Source organism: Mustela lutreola, chromosome 1 (genome assembly GCF_030435805.1).
Source record: "Mustela lutreola isolate mMusLut2 chromosome 1, mMusLut2.pri, whole genome shotgun sequence".
Taxonomy (NCBI): domain Eukaryota; kingdom Metazoa; phylum Chordata; class Mammalia; order Carnivora; family Mustelidae; genus Mustela; species Mustela lutreola.
This window is the reverse complement of record NC_081290.1, coordinates 285,495,240-285,510,731: the sequence shown is the minus strand read 5'-3', so window position 1 is coordinate 285,510,731 and position 15,492 is coordinate 285,495,240. Positions and strand designations below refer to the sequence as shown.

At 58.8% G+C, this 15,492-nt stretch overlaps 1 protein-coding gene across 1 annotated transcript in view; it reads right to left on the bottom strand.

The window, feature by feature from the left end:
* LRP5 (LDL receptor related protein 5) overlaps positions 1-15,492 on the bottom strand; it is a 98,021-nt gene that overhangs the window by 63,997 nt on the left and 18,532 nt on the right. The window contains exons 2-3 of the mRNA XM_059149824.1: positions 6,358-6,754; positions 774-971 (exon numbers count right to left, since the gene is read on the bottom strand). Coding sequence (XP_059005807.1) covers positions 774-971; positions 6,358-6,754 — 595 coding nt within the window. The remainder of the gene's footprint in view (positions 1-773; positions 972-6,357; positions 6,755-15,492) is intronic.

Below are 15,492 nucleotides of genomic sequence, written 5' to 3'. Positions count from 1 at the left end.
AGCAGAAGCAGGGTCTGTCCTCCAGGAGGATTGCCCAAGACCCGGCACAAATTCAGTACATGAAAATAAACAAAGCCCTGTGCACAGAAGGCACGTCCCTGTGGTTACAGCATGACGACGTAGAGGGCTGTTAAGCTAAGCCGACCAGAAAGCTCTACAAGCAATTACCTAACGAGTGAAAAACCCTTCATAGCTCACTCATTTAACTCATTTTACTGAGCAAGTATTAGGTGTGAGGTCCTCTGGCAAGACTGCGGAATGCAGTGAACCCCAAGACCAGCCCTACTCCTGTCCTCAGGACGCGTACTTGGTGATGAGAGGAAGGGGGTATGGTCTACTCTTTACAACCCTGCTGGACCCCTGGGTTTGAGGTCCACAATCCCTTCTCGACCATTCTGAAACCCAAAACAACTTTGAAAATGGCAAGGCTTCTGTGACTCCTTTGGTGCAAAAACCCTGTGCGGATGTGGGGCTGTTTTTCGTCTTCCGACCCCGCTCGGAATGACTATTCTGTGTTTTGCCGCGGACATAGTCACATGGCGGATGGCAGGTGCCCTCCCAGACCTCGCTCGGGGTGGAGTCTGACGCCCTGTGTGCACTCACCACTGTGTTAAGTTCTGAAGAGCCCAGAACTCCTCAGGTCCCCAGGGTTTCAGATACAAGACCCCGGGTCTGAGTTAAGAAGGGTCACCTGCCAACATCCAGCCTGGACCTTAGCGGGGGGCTGGGGAGCACAGGGAAAGGTGGGGAACCCCGCGCGGGCAGGCACTTACCGGAACGAGCCATCCAGGTTGGCACGGTGGATGAAGCTGAGCTTGGCGTCGGCCCAGTAGAGCTTCTGCTCCTCCAAGTCGATGGTCAGCCCGTTGGGCCAGTAGATGTCGGAGTCCACGATGATTTTCCGGGTACTGCCGTCCATGCCTGCTCGCTCGATTCGAGGTGTTTCGCCCCAGTCTGTCCAGTACATGTACCTAACGAGGGGGCAGAGCACGAGCAGGGAAGGCTAGCCCGGGGCTGCTTTGTGTCTGTCTTCTGTCTACACGAATGCAAACGTGTTAGACGGAGACCGAGAAATCGTCCCCAAATCTTGCCCACTAGAGGTAACCAGTGCTTAGGGGCTGGGCTAGTCTCGCTTCCGATTGGTCTCCTAAGCAGTTAGGAACATATTAATTCTTAAACCACGTTGGCGAACCAAAATATGCTATTCCAACTTGTCCCCGGCGATCCCCTCTGAGTATCCCCTCTTTCTACTAATAGAAAACCTCTTTGTTCTCTTAATGGCGATAGGATATCGTAAATTAGTTACATGCCGCTAGTTCGACGTTTGAGTTCTTTCTGATTTTTTTGCTCCTACGAAAATGCTGCAAATGAACTGCTAAAGCCAATTAAAAATATGTAGGGAGGGAGAGTGTTCGGCACATTAAAAAAATGAGGCATTAAGCCAAGGAGGAATCTTAGATGTTTATTACTAAGACAAAGAGCCAGTCTGGAAGGGTTAGGTACGGTGTGACTCCAACCACAGGACATTCTGGAAAAGGCAGAACTACAGAGACTAGAAAAAGATGAGGGGCTGCCCAGGGGTTTTGTTTAACAAAAACAAAAAATAGAGTCTATTAAAAAAAACCCACACAGGTGGGCGTGACTGCAGTTCCGGCCGGAGAGGCTTGTGGGTGATTCACCCCTGCCCTTCCCCACCCTCCAGCGGCTAGGAAGGGGCAGGCCCCTCACACCCTGAAGCCCCTCCTGAAAGGCTTCCTTATGTGACAGCCCACCAAGTAGGTGGACACGATGTGCAGTGACACCAGGCATCTGGGGTGACAGGTTCAAACCCTGCCGGCACCCAGAGAACACGTCTAGCTCCCCGGGGAGGCGAAAACCCAGCGTGCTCCTCGAAGCCGGGCCTGGGTTCCTGGGGGCAGCTCAGAGGCACACCTGCCTGGAGGACACAGGCCCCTCAGGTTCCGGTCGGACGTGGATGAGCCATGGGACACGCGGGTGGCAGACCTGCTTTATTTGGTCCGCCCGTGCCTCCCTGCTGACAAGGAGGACAGTGTCCAGTTTCCCTTGGAGAAGCCCCACTCCCACGAGTGGTCTTTCCCCACGGTGCAGTCTTACCCCCCCCACCAGGGCGGGTGGGCACAGGTGGGTCATGGCTAATCAGCAAATCCCATAACCCTTGGCCTCAGGGACTGCTTTAAAGGCTCGTCCACTCCCCATGCCAGGCCACAGGGAGTCTGCCTGGAACTGTGACCTGGGAAGGCAGGGAGCTCCCTGCCCAACCTGTGCCACGCTAGGAGGCCCGCGGGTAGTGCAAATCCAGTGGGGTAGACCGTGCACTGTCCCTTCTCGGGCATCCTAGTTCCCGGTCCACAGACCGCTCTCTTCACTTCGAGCTTGGTAAGTCGCCCACTGCTCTGGGCTCTATTTCTTCCCAGGTGGGATCTCCTCCCTCTCAGCAAATTCTGAGCCGCTGATGTGGGCCAGGGGCCGGCACACTCGCCAGGGGCATGGGGACAACAAGCCCCACCCTGCCTCTCACGGGTGCTCGTCCAGAGAGCCCCCTGCGACCATGGGAGGTGTGGGTGCTGGAGGCGCCACCCCACGGGTGAAGCCATACAGCCTTCCTGGGGGGGTGTCATTCTGAGCCGATGCCAGGACAATCTGCAGGAGGAGCTGGGACAGGTCCCTGAGCCACGCCAAAGGCAGCCTCCTGCCCACGTGGCAGCGAGGTTCCTGTCACCGAGCCCCCTGCTTTCCCACCCAAGTGGGGACCAACAGGAGAAGAAAGCACCCGCACGCAGAGGCCTCTCCTTCACTCTCTCCTCCGCAGCTGGTGAGCACTTGGCGGACACAGGCGGAGCAGGAATCTCTCTTCCCACTGGACAGATGGGAAAACTGAGGCTCTGGGAGGCGGACCTGCCCCAGGCACGTGCCAGCAGCTCAGGGAGCACTCCATGGCTCTCTGGGTGAGGCCATGGCCAGGCCGTCGGGGGACTATCCCCTGGGCCAGCAGTCCCGGGCGGATAGGTGCTGTCCGCCAGCTCAGCAAAGGCTCCCGTCGGCCTGCTGGAGACACCCTTCTTACCAGTGCCCGTCCCGCCCCCCAGCAGCCCGGAAGGAGCCAGCCCTCCCGCCATCCCCCGAGAAGATATCAGGAGAATCAATCTCAGAGCCATCCGCTCGTAACCTCCCTAGATGCTGTCCCGCGGCCGGCGAGAAAGGCCGGGAAATGTGAAGGCTCTGGACCTCTGCAAGGAGCATAATTCAAATTCCTTCCCCAGGGTTTCATAACAGAGGCCCACTGGTTTCCTTAAATGGGGAGTTTGCGAGCCACGCCGTTCCCAGAGACTCGCTGGCGTGCATGTGCTTTTGTAAAATCCTGAATGCTGCCGCAGGCCCAGCCATGTTCCACGGGGGGAATCCACTTCCGAAGGAAAGCACAGGAAAGCAGGGCTGCCTGGTCTTTGTGCGGTGGTCGTGGGTCTGGCTGTGTGTTATTTTAGGGAAGGACCATTTTGCATTTTAAAGAAGGGGTTGGGTTTCAGCCTGGCTTTAGCTTTAGACTGGGAGTGACTGCAGCCCCTTGCTGGCTAATGCCGGCCTGGGCCTCCCCTCAAGCACTGGGCTGGTGTCTCTCCAGCTCCTGGTACTGGGCTCCCGGTACTTGGGGCCAGAGGGCCCTCCCCAGGACTGGTTCTGCCCCACCCAGGGGCCCTTGACCCTGGGGAGGGTGGTGGCTTCCCTTAACCCTGTCTGGATGCTTACTTTGCTACCTGTGCCCAATGGGACGGAATGGGCATCCCAAACCTTCACCACAGGGGACGCGTGGCGGAAGCCAGTTCGGAAGCCCTTCCCAGGGCATCAACACCAAAGTCAACTTTGCCCTAGGGGCTGGGGGTGTTGGAAAGAATTCAGAGGCAAGATCAGAAAAGATTTCAAACATTTAGTAAGAAAAGCCCGAGCTAGAGAATGACTGACTCCCAGTGATGGTACAAGCAAGACCAGCCTGGACATGAACATGGAGAAGATCGCTCCCCACCAAGCGCCAAGCACCTCCCACCGAGCACCGAGCACCTCTCCACCAAGTGCCAAGCACCTCCCCAACCAAGAACCCAGAGCCTCCCCGCTGAGCACAAACCCCTCCCAACCAACCAATGGTTTGTCACAAGGGAGAGATCATGAGGAAGAAAGGTCATGAGGAAGAAAGAAGACACATGGGCACAGACACAGAGGCTGTATTTGAGGTAGTGCACGAGGAGTATCTTTGGTGTTTCAACAACTAAGACTCACTGAAGCTGCTAAGTGTTCTTGGCATTTTCTGCATGACATGGGACATGGTCCCACCCTGTACAGATGGGGACACTGAGGCACAGGACAGCAGTGCGCGGCCCTTGCTTCTTGCCTTTGTCTCTAACCCACATGCAAAGAACCAGCAAACCTGTGTGGTTCTGATCCCGAATCTGGCCACTTCTCACCCAGAGCCCATTAGCTTCCTGATCCATGCCCCCACCTTCTATCACCAGACCATGGTGACAGCCGCAAAAGACCCCCGGCTCCCACTCCAAAGTCCACCCTCACTCCAACGGTCAGAGGAAGCCCCCACCCCGCAACTCTTCCACTCTAAACAGGACCTACTCTTTCCCCTGCTCTGTGTCCTCCATTCTCCCCTTCACTTCATTACAGCCCCACCAACAGGCCAAGCCTCCTCCTACCCCAGGGCCTTTGCACTGGCCACTTGCACTGCCTAGAATATTCATCCCCCGGATGGCCACATGGCTCTCACTCTCATCGGCTTAGGTCTCTGCTCAAATATCATCCACTTGTTCTTAGTCTCCTAACCTACGATAGGAAGCCCCTCGCCTCACCCTCTTTGTCCTCAGGCCCCATGTTATTCTCCTCCGTGGCACACGTCCCTCTGGGACATACTATCTGCTTATGGTCCCTCCAGTGCATTGCAAGGGCCTCGAGGCAGCGCCCCTTAGCCTCTCCCAACACTGACAATGTCCCCTCTAAGCTGGGGAGACTCAGCCCATGCCAGCCACCACCTCCTGAAGGGTGGTCGGATTCCAGGAGTCCTGGGGTCACGCCGCAGTATAGGAGAGGTCAGAAATAGGGAACATCCTGGAAGGTCAGCCTGGCCCCTGGCAGCTCAGCCTGCTTGGAAGGGGGGGGGCAAGCGGGGCCTGAGGGAAGTCACTGTTGAGTTTGGCCCTCCAGGAGGCTTGGGCTGGGGGGGCTCCACCGGGGTAGATGCACCAGGCCTATCTGGTCTGACTCCTGGACGATAAACCCCAGACCATCCCTGACCCCGTGTGTGTGTGCATGGAGGACACAAGAGCGGGGGGGGGGGGGTGCGTTTGCTAAGTCAGCACACTGTCAGGCGGGGTACTCGCCCACCACAGCACCCCTTCGCCCTGTTCCCCAGCTATCCAAACACCAGCCTCGGTGAGACAGGCCTCCACCTCCTGGCCCCTGTTCCACCCACCTGGGGCGGGCTGACCAGGAAGAGAAGGCACCGCCGGGACCAGGGCAAGCAGGCGGCATCAGGAGCAGAACCCAGGGGTCCTACTGTGTTCCTGTTCAAGATGTCCGGGAGCCATCCACCTCTGACCACCGAAGCAACAGAGAACCAGACACACACAGCCGTGGGTCGGCTGCCGCCACCAGGTAGCCGGACACCTGCCACCCAGGTAAGGCTGTGTCACTCCCAGGCTGTGGGAAGAGGGGACCGAGCGCGGAGGGGTGACAGAGCGAACTGCTCCCACTCGGAAAAGCCTAGAATGGGCCCGGCCAGGCTGGGCCGTGCCATCGGCCACCTCCCCATGATTGGTCCCTCCCACCCAGCCTTCAGACCCCAGGATGTGCCTAGCTTCACTGCCGCTCCCACAGTCCCACCTGGAACTCAGGGCTGGGCCCTGAGCCTTCATGGGTCACGGTGAGCTCAGCTAGATGGGGGAGCAGAGGGCTTCCAGAAGAGGCCAGAGAGACAATCCGCCTGGCCAGTTCCACTTCCGGACAAGGACCTCCACCTTTTATAACCGTTTTCAGCAAATGTCGTTAGAAAGGTGTGGAAGGCACAGATTCAGCCTGTGGGAGGGTCTGACCGCCTCGGACACCATCACACACACAACAGAGGCCTCGTGATTCACCTCGGGAGCCTTGGACGCAGCCGGTTTCAAACAGAAACCGAAGCACGGCCTTTCAAGGGGGAACGGCTCCCAACACCAGGTTCCAAAGGGCAAACTCCTTTCAAGATGGCCAGGTTTGCTCTGAAAAAGCTGCTTGGGCTTAAGTCAATTCAAGAGGGAAACCAGGGACCCCCGGACCCCCGCCAAGGAGAAAGGCAGCTGGGCTTACCCGTGAGCGGGGTCCAAGGCGATGGCCCGTGGCTGGTCGAGGTCCTGCCAGAAGAGGACCTTCCGCGACGTCCCGTTGAGGTCGGCCACCTCGATGCGGTTGGTCTCCGAGTCCGTCCAGTACAGTTTCTTGCCGACCCAGTCGCAGGCCAGGCCGTCGGGGGACACCAGGCCGGAGATGACCACGTTCTGCACGGCGACCCCCGTCTGGTTCAGGTAGGTCTGCTTGATGGCTTCCTCGCTCACGTCCGTCCAGTACACGGCTCCCTTGGAGAACTGGAAGTCCACGGCGGCCGCATCCTCCAGCCCGCTGACCACGATGGTGGACTCCAGCTTGACTCCGCCGGCGTCCACCAGCCGCACGTCCCGGCGGTTGGCGAACAGCAGGAGAGGCGAGGCTGCAGGGGGCGGGGGGAAGCGATAGGTGAGGACCGGCCCTGAGTCGGGGGTCCCACGGCGCGGCATAGGGGGCCACGGGCCTCGAGAGCTCCTGGCCCCCACCCCCGCACCCCGGCCCCTCTGCTCCTTCCTCCTGCTCCCCTGGGCGTGGCAGGCATTATCCCAGGGGACTCCGCCTGCCACGCCTGCCCCCTCACACCAGGATGCCGCGGCCAGGCCACCCGGCGCCTCTAGGGGCTACAGAGAAGTCACATCAGCCTGATGCAAGAGAAGGGGACGTCAGGGCACAGTCCTGGCTGGGCCTTAAGATTCCCTTACAGTTCCCGGACCCGTTGTCCCAACCCAGGCCCCTTCCTGGCACTGTGGCCTCGGTTTCCCACTCCGGAGTGCCACCCCTCAGCTCATACCCCTTCGACAGCACCATGTGCCGTGGCGGGGCTGAGAGGCTACCACAGCCAGTGCCGGGCTCCAACCCGGGCCATGCCCCTGAGGACATGGGAGACACCAGGAGAGCTGGAGGTCAGGACCCCCTTGGGGCTCCACCCCTGCCGCCAGCACCTGGCATCACGACGTCACAAGGCAGGGAGGGACGCTTGTAAAAATCGGACAGGGGCAGTGCAGCTACACGCGAGCCAGGCATCCCGACCTCCTGTGAGGAGACGGCCACAAAAGACCTCTGTCCCCAGACCTCCCTGCCCCAAACAGACGCAGACAGAGAGGAAAGAACCTTCATCGTCACAGGCCACCAGGTCCCTGCAGGTCACCCACGACATGCAGAGCCGTGTAGGCTCCCCTGCAAGTGTCCTGGGGAGCCCGTGAGGGGCCTGGGCTATGGAGAGCATTGCACCCGGTCTGCGGATGGGGAAGAGGAGACCCGGAGGGGTGCCCACACAGCCAAGTTCAACAGCAGCCTCGAGGCCTCTGCACACTGGACCACTTGTGCGCTGGGCGCGTGGGTGTGTTTGGTCCGCAAACATACATTACTTTTCTGTGTATATTTACTTCACTAATAAGTTTTTAATCATTAAGAAATGGGACTTTTCCTGTTTTCCCAGCTTCTCACCGGACGCGCTCCCAGCACGCCGCGGGTCCACCTGCCCGGCTCAGAGCCCTCCTGGCCCTTGCCGGGGCCGGCACACAGCAGGGGTCCTGCACATCCGGTTCCGGCACCCCACCCGCCTCCCGCACCCCAGCGTTAAGGAGGTCTGTTACCTCTGCCCCGGGAGAAGGGGAAGGAAAAGGGGGACTGTCCCGAAGGGTGTCGGTCCCCATCCCCAGCTAGAGGCCCCAGGGAGCGAAAAGGGACACCCCCCGCCAACGGCCCGGCCAGAAGCTGGGCATCATCTGAGACTCGAGAGCCGGCCAGCTCTAGAGCACAGTGAGGGCAGGAGAGGATGCCCAGACTGGGGAGGGTCCAGAACCTTCAGAGGAAGAATCCATGAGGACCAGACGCGGGGGGGCCTTCACTGCAAACAGGGTCATATGCGGGGTCTGGAGGACACAGCGACACAGGCAGGCAAAGCCACCACCAACAGAGACACCCCACAGCACACCCAGGGTGACAGGCAGGAGCACATTCCCATTCATCATTGCCATGCTGTTCCCGGTCACCCAGAGCAAGGATCACCAGCCATCCCGTTCCGCCAGTGAGGTTTACGGCGCCCAGACTGCTGAGGCGCCCAGACCGCTGAGGTTCCCCGCGGCCAGGTCCCCTGGCTCGTCCCCACTCACCCAGCCAAGGCATGACCTGCCCGAGTAGGCGGAGCTGAAATTCCACACTGTGATTCTCTACCTTCTGAGGACCCCAGGGCTCTCTGATAAATGGATCCTCTCCCCAGACACAGACCCCACACAGCTGTGCACACAGTGCTCTCACCAAGACCTCATGACCTCCTCCTACCGGGGAGGACCCAGCTCCGGCCCGACGACCCCTTGCTAAAGCAAGCAGAGGCCAGGGGTAGCTGCTGACTTCTAGAAGTTAGCATCTATCTCAGGAGGGAGCAAGCTCCCTGTGGCCACAGCTATTCAAGCACTAGTAGGGCACTACAGGGGAGGGGCTTCTGGGGAGACGCACCAGGCGTGAGCATCATCAGGGGGCCGGCCCCACAGACAAGCAGTCTCCCATTGGCAGCGGGCAGGGGAAGCCCTATGGAAGAGGTACCCCAGGGGTGGGCGGTGAGTGGCCAGAAACCCAAAACACCCTGCCCCGCAGGAGAGGAGGCTGGGCTGGGGAGCAGGAGGGGGAGCTAGGAAGGGAGCTCCTGGAAGCTGCCCCAGGCACAAAAAATCCTAGCTCTGCTCTGTACTTTCTCCCCAAACTGGAAAGACCACATTTTCACCAAGGTTTACACTCTGGGCAGTTCAGGTGCACCCTTCAAAGGCCACAGATGGGGGGTGTTCAATTTCTTGTGCTTTTCCTAAAGTGAGGCTCTCGGGCAGGGGAGCCACCCTGGAGAGCCAGGGGTGGGTGGGTGGGTGGGCGGCGGGCAAGGTTCCTGCAGCCCGGGCGGGCGTGGCCCCACCAGGCAGGCCTTTTCCAGAAGGAGCCGCTCCTGCTTCTGGGATGTTTGGAAAGCATGGCACGCTCCACTCCTGAGTCCCCAGAGGCACTCGCCTCACCCTAGTCCCCCGGGGAACTCACAGCAAGGGGGGCTTCCCCAGCTGACACAGGCACACCCACTCTCCTGGTGGCCTGCGCAGGGCCTGGGGAACCTTGGCCAACATGGCCCTCCCACTGGGAGACACAGCGTCCTGGGGGCCGTTCTATCCCACCGGTGGAGAGACTCCTGGGCAGAACAGCCAGGATCCAGCCTGCCATGTGGATGACGGTGGGAGCAGGGCCAGACAGAAGAGAAGAGCAGAGAGCAGAGCAGAAAGGAGAGAAAGCTCTCAAGACAGCAGTCAGGACGGGTGGCGCTCTGCACTGAGCCTGGACAGAGCCGGCCAGGAGAGTGGGGGCAGAGGGCCGTGACGCACCATCGGCGACACGCGGAACTCACCTCCATGTCCTACGTTCACAATGGGGAAACAGACAATAAGCAACAAATACAGTAGATTGGCCAGGTTAGCTCCTTGAAACACCAACGGGTGGTTTGGAAAAACAGAGCGGGGTATGAGGTCTGGGAGTGGGGGCTGTCACTTCACGTGGTCAGGACAGTCGCCTTAAGAAAGTGACAATGGGGCAAAGACGTGAAAGGTTGAGGGAAGGAGGAAGGGAAGGCACCACCAGCAGAGGGAATGGCCAGTGCAAAGGTCCTGGGGTGAAGCACGTGGGAGGAACACATGCTGGTCCTATGTGCCCCTTCCCTGTGCACCCATATGCCCAAGACCCTCTCATCTCGCTGGGATGAGGTTAACTACAGCTCTGGGAAAGGGAACCTGACCTACCCCAGGCCACTCCGCCCGAGGACAATTTGTTGACTCAGAACCTGAACTTCTGGGCAGTGAGAAGGAATCGCGGGAAGAAAGAGTGCAACGCAAGAGGGAAGAATGGGGGCGTGGGGTGGACAAGAGCAGGAGCCACTGGGCCAGGCCACCTCCCAGCTCCGGACCCCACACGGGTCACTGGGAAAAAACACACCGTCCCTGGGAGGCCACAGACGCCAGGAAAACCCTTTCGGAAAACACGGTAGCAACTAGTATCAAGGACCACAAAAATCCTAACCCTCCCCCTGGGGGACACCCTCGCAGGGATCACCCCTGGGAGCACCCGAGAGAGGAGGACAATCCCGACTGCAGTACCGGCTGCTGCCCTATTTGTAACCAAAAACGAACAAAATAACTCCAAAGTCGGGGGTTACCAGACTGTCCTCTCAGCTTAACATCACACCCGCAGAACCATAGGAAAGTGGCTGCAGTGACATCGGAGAAGGGGCACGAAAACATGCTGGGTCCCAACACGCCCACCAGCCTGACTTCAAGCCGCGATCTGTCCCGGCACAGTTAATGCCAGCGCGCCGGGCGGGAACGGAGACGGAACGGGACGCCAGGGAAGGCGACCTTGCCGGGTCTCTGGGTGGACAGACTTGTCCTGTGTTCACCCTGAATTCCGTTTATGTTGCTACATAAATATGTTATCTGCGCCAATATATTTTTCAGGACCCAAAACAGAAGGACCATCAGACCGGGTCCGTGCTCCGAGTGTGAGCCCCGGAGACAACCCAGGGCGACAGCCCAGACCTGCCCTCTTAGACGGCAACGTCTGGTCTCAAATGGGGGTGATTGTGGTACCTCCACTTCGGAGACTATGGGGCGTGACCCGGGCAATTCACCCAAAGGTCCGGCCCAGAAGCAGCCCATCTGAAATGTTCAGCGGAGGGACGCCTGGGTGGCTCAGTTGGTTAAGCAGCTGCCTTCGGCTCAGGTCATGATCCCAGCGTCCTGGGATGGAGTCCCACATCGGGCTCCTTGCTCGGCAGGGAGCCTGCTTCTCCCTCTGCTTCTGACTGCCATTATGTCTGCCTGTGCTCGCTCTCTCCCCCCCTCTCTCTCTGATAAATAAATAAAATCTTTAAAAAAAAAAAAAAAAAATGAAATGTTCAGCGGAGAGCAGCCGGGGCGGGTAGTAATTCCTTCCTCCGTCCAGCCCCGGGCCGGAGGACCGGACTCCGTGGGGCCTGCGTGGACGCAGACTCCGGGGGCCTGGCCTCTCGCCATGAGACCGGGGGCAAAACTTCAGAGGCAGGAAATGAGAGCCACTCTTAAAAGGCACTCCCGGCCCCAAGCAGACTGAATCCCCCTGCGAAATTCTCCCTTGGTTTAACCAGGCACAGATGACCCTTTCCATGACCCTGGATGTCCACGGCCCCTTCTTGCCACAACCCTCAGGATACCCCAAAGAGTCCTGTGGGTTCTCTGCACCTCCCTGGTGGGGGACTGGGAGCAGGCCCTCCCACCTGTCTGCAGGCGGTCGGATGTTCCCGGCCCCCCTCGGCGGAGCAGCGTCGGACAGAGGCCATCTCCTTCTCCCTCCTCCCTTGGGGACCAGGACCTGTGACCAATTCCCAGTCCCCACCGCAGTAGGATCGGGAGTCTGAAAACCCAGCGCCGGCCACTGCACGCTACCCCATGTAAGCATATCCAGCATTTATATATAGAATTCATAGCAGATGTCTGGCCGTCATTCCAATGGCTGTATTTTACACCGTTTACATGGTTACACCGAACACAGCCCGCTCCAGGTAACCCAATCCTCTGCGACTCCACCAAAGAAGCCACAGTTTTGGTCCCTGCCTTCCTGATACCCGGCGAGCAACATATCACTCACCGGAGCAGCGAGGCCTGGGCACCAGCTGTGGCGGGGGCGGGGGGCTTTTGTCGCACACCAGCCCTCAAGGGAGGGAAAGCTACATGGGGCCACATTCAGGGAGCCTGTGTCAGTTGGGCAGGACACGTGCTGCGCGCATAGTTAACTTAAACAAGAAGAAATGGCAGGTGAGTGCCACAGACGGGAAGTACCCGCAGCCTGAAGGACAGCGAACCTCCGGGTGGACATGGTGGGCTTCCTGGAGGAAGTGAGACCAGACCCCTAAAGGATGAGTAAGACTGTGAATGCCGAACGTGCCCAGGCTCAAGACCAAGATGCATCTTTGCACTCAAGGTAATTGTACTCATGACGGCTTACAGGCAACTCGCCCAGCACCTGACAGCTCTGGGGGTTTGAAGCAGTTTCTCGAAGTGGGTACGGACACGACCGGCCTGCACACCCCATCCCCAGCGGCAAGAGCTCCGGCACACCTCTCCTGCTTGGGCCACACCTCCAGCTACACCTGGGTCCACTCCCGCCTTCCCTCTGCTCTGCTCTCACCCTCCTGTCCAGCCCTGAACCAGCCCACACACCCCACTTGGGGCAGAGCCAGCCCCTCCGGATTCCTCCCCAGCATGTCCTGCTGTCTCGGGCCCACTGCGGTCCGCTACGCGCTTTCACAACCGGCCCCCTGAGTTGCACGGGCTCTGCTGGGAGGTTTTATGAAATCTTACAGGGTTCTCAGTATGAAAAGGCCAGAGAAGTCACAGCGCAGCCGGTGGGAAGGAAGACACACAAGGATGCTTACTGCACTGTTGTCTCGGAGCGAAGGCCTGGCTTCGGGAGCGCATCGACGTCGCCGTGGGAGGCGGGTGCAGGGGACGCTCGCATGACTGCGTGACCGTACTCCATGCCACGGGGCTGGATGCTTTTACGCAGTGAGGACGCTAAATCTTATGTGCTGTGTGTTTTAACACAACAACGTAAACCAAAATGGATGGTGCAGTAACATTACAGAACGTTACCAGCTACTGAAGAGAAAGACTTGGAACTCCCCGTAGAGCCTGCATTCAGGGTCTGTTTTAAACACCGAGCTCTCATTAAACCCTGTCACGATGTGCTCCTTTTCCGTGTATTTGAGCCAGTGTAGACTCACTATTCCTAGCTCATTAAACAGGTTACGATCCAATGTTCCCATTAGCTCTGATGTCCATTCCTCCCTCCACTTGGACAGCGAGACTCCCTGCGCGCTGGCCCTGGTGTCCTCTTGGCACCTCCCCACGGCCCCCCAAGGATTTCTTTACTTTCTGGCCCAATGATGCGCTCCTGACACAGGTGCCCCTTTCCCTCCCCAGGCCTGGCACCGGCCTCTCCTCTGACGAGCTCTGGCTCATCTCCGGGGAAAGTGAGCTTTGGAAGCCTGGACCTGGCCACGGGCTGTGCTCGCTGTCCCTGGGAAGTCATCATCTCCGGGACTGTCGGGAGACAGAGCTAGGGAACACAAGCACGGGCCACCCGCATCATCTGCACACATCCCATGTCTGGGCGGGCCACTCACCACGTTTGATCAGAGCCCCCAAGTCACCGGTGGAGCGTCTGTGGTCGTCCCTCACACGCACGAGCACACACAGGCGGAAAGAGCCATCGCCCGACCAGCGTGTCCCACTGAGAGGGACAGAGACAACACTCTTGCCACAGCGTTTCCCCTCACACGGCAAGCCGGTGTCCTTTCTGCGGCCTTGGGAGCGCTGTGATGCTCACATTCCTGTGCCTGTGGGCGTGGTGTCACCCTTCCAAACGGTCCCCAGGCTGCAGTGCCCAGCGGCGTGGGTTCGCGCGGGAGGGATTTCCTTCGGGCACGACCCCCAGCACAGCGGCCTTGCGTTCAGGGCTCCTGACTCAGCCACGCATGCGATACGAGGGCTCTTTCAACGAAAGCCCGTGGGAAACTAGATCCCACGCAGCTCGCTGGTCGGTGGCCGAAGCTGTGTGACCAGAGGCTCCCGGGAAGCCAGCCCTGCATTTCCCCACCTTCGCTGATTCACATTGGCAGCGAGTTTCCAGAACACACGACTATAGATAAGGAGAGATGGTCTGGTATACACACGCTTTTACACACGTGTGCTCCTAGAGCTAGTTCTGCGTCTCCTTCTGCGTGGGTCTGTGTGCACACGCAGTAAAAATCCCCCAGCACGCGTGGCACATTTCCCGGGGGCGCTTTCTAATTCTCCCCCTCGCTGGGCAGGTCACCAGCTTCTCCGAACCAGACACGGGCCATTGTGACCAGCGAGCCACTTATTTGCTCAGTATAACTGACTTCCCAGGCGCTCCGGCCTCTGCCGCTCACCGCACCCCTCCTAGCTTCTCGGTGGCCTGGCGCCGTAGGCCATGTCACTACCAGCACCTCCATGCCGCACCCCGTCACCACCTAGTATCCTCAGGTGCCAGGGGCCAGCATCTGGGCTGGGGGAAGGCAGGACACTGTGGACTCATGCTGAATCCACAGACCAACGTGGAAGAAAGTTGCCTCTCTAGGATAGTGTGTTCCTATCCATGCACGTTGATTTTAATCTTGTTTAGGATCCTTCTATAAAATCATATCATTTTTCCAGACAGTCTTGTACATTATTACTTAGAATCCTCGTCCAAACCATCATTAAAAAAAAAAAGTCGCAGGACTCCAACAGAGAGAAACTGCAGAATTCCCGCGACGGCTCTGATAAAGCAGACCTCAAAGGCACGCGGCTGGCGCGGGGCTCGTTGAAGGGGCTGTGCAAGCCTCTTCCCGCCCCTGGGGCGGGAAAGTTCTATTTCCCCTTTGAGAGGAAATGCAGGAAAGGCGCTGATCTGGCTAAAAGGAGAGGGATCGAGGAGAAATCGGTGTGGCTTCCAAAGTGCGAGTGAACTCGGCTCCAAGTACAAGAATCCTAACCTTGACTGCTTAGCGCTGAAGTCAGGGATGTTAAAATGGCTGGAAATGCCTGTGGCTTGACTGTGAGCACCGATCTCAGCAAAACCCCAGGGCAGCTTCTCATGGCAGCTTCCAGACTACGGTCATATTAAACGCCCAGACAACCTTTTATGTGGGCAGCTCCTCAAAGTCGGGAACCTCCCCAATGCGGGCCTCTGCACCCCGGGGCCCAGAACAAGGGGGGCACCCTGTCACTGGGGCCAGAGGCCGCGGTGACCGTTATCCCAGCGACAGAGTCTCCCCTTCCATCTGGGGCTTCCCGCTCAACTAAGAGAGGCCCCTCCATGACACGTCCTGCAGTTCCACAACGTTCCAAAGGCGCGACTTGACATTTACAACAATAATAAATGTTGGGTTTCCTTTAACTGAACAGATGTTCTGCCTTTTATGGAAAGCTCAGGAAAGTCCAAGTGGTCAGACTGAATGGGCCGAGCCGGAGCGGAAACCTTGAGAACCTCTCCCAAAGCCCAGGGAAGACACCGCTCCCCCAGCACCCCCCCCCCCCGCACCTGCCCTGTCAC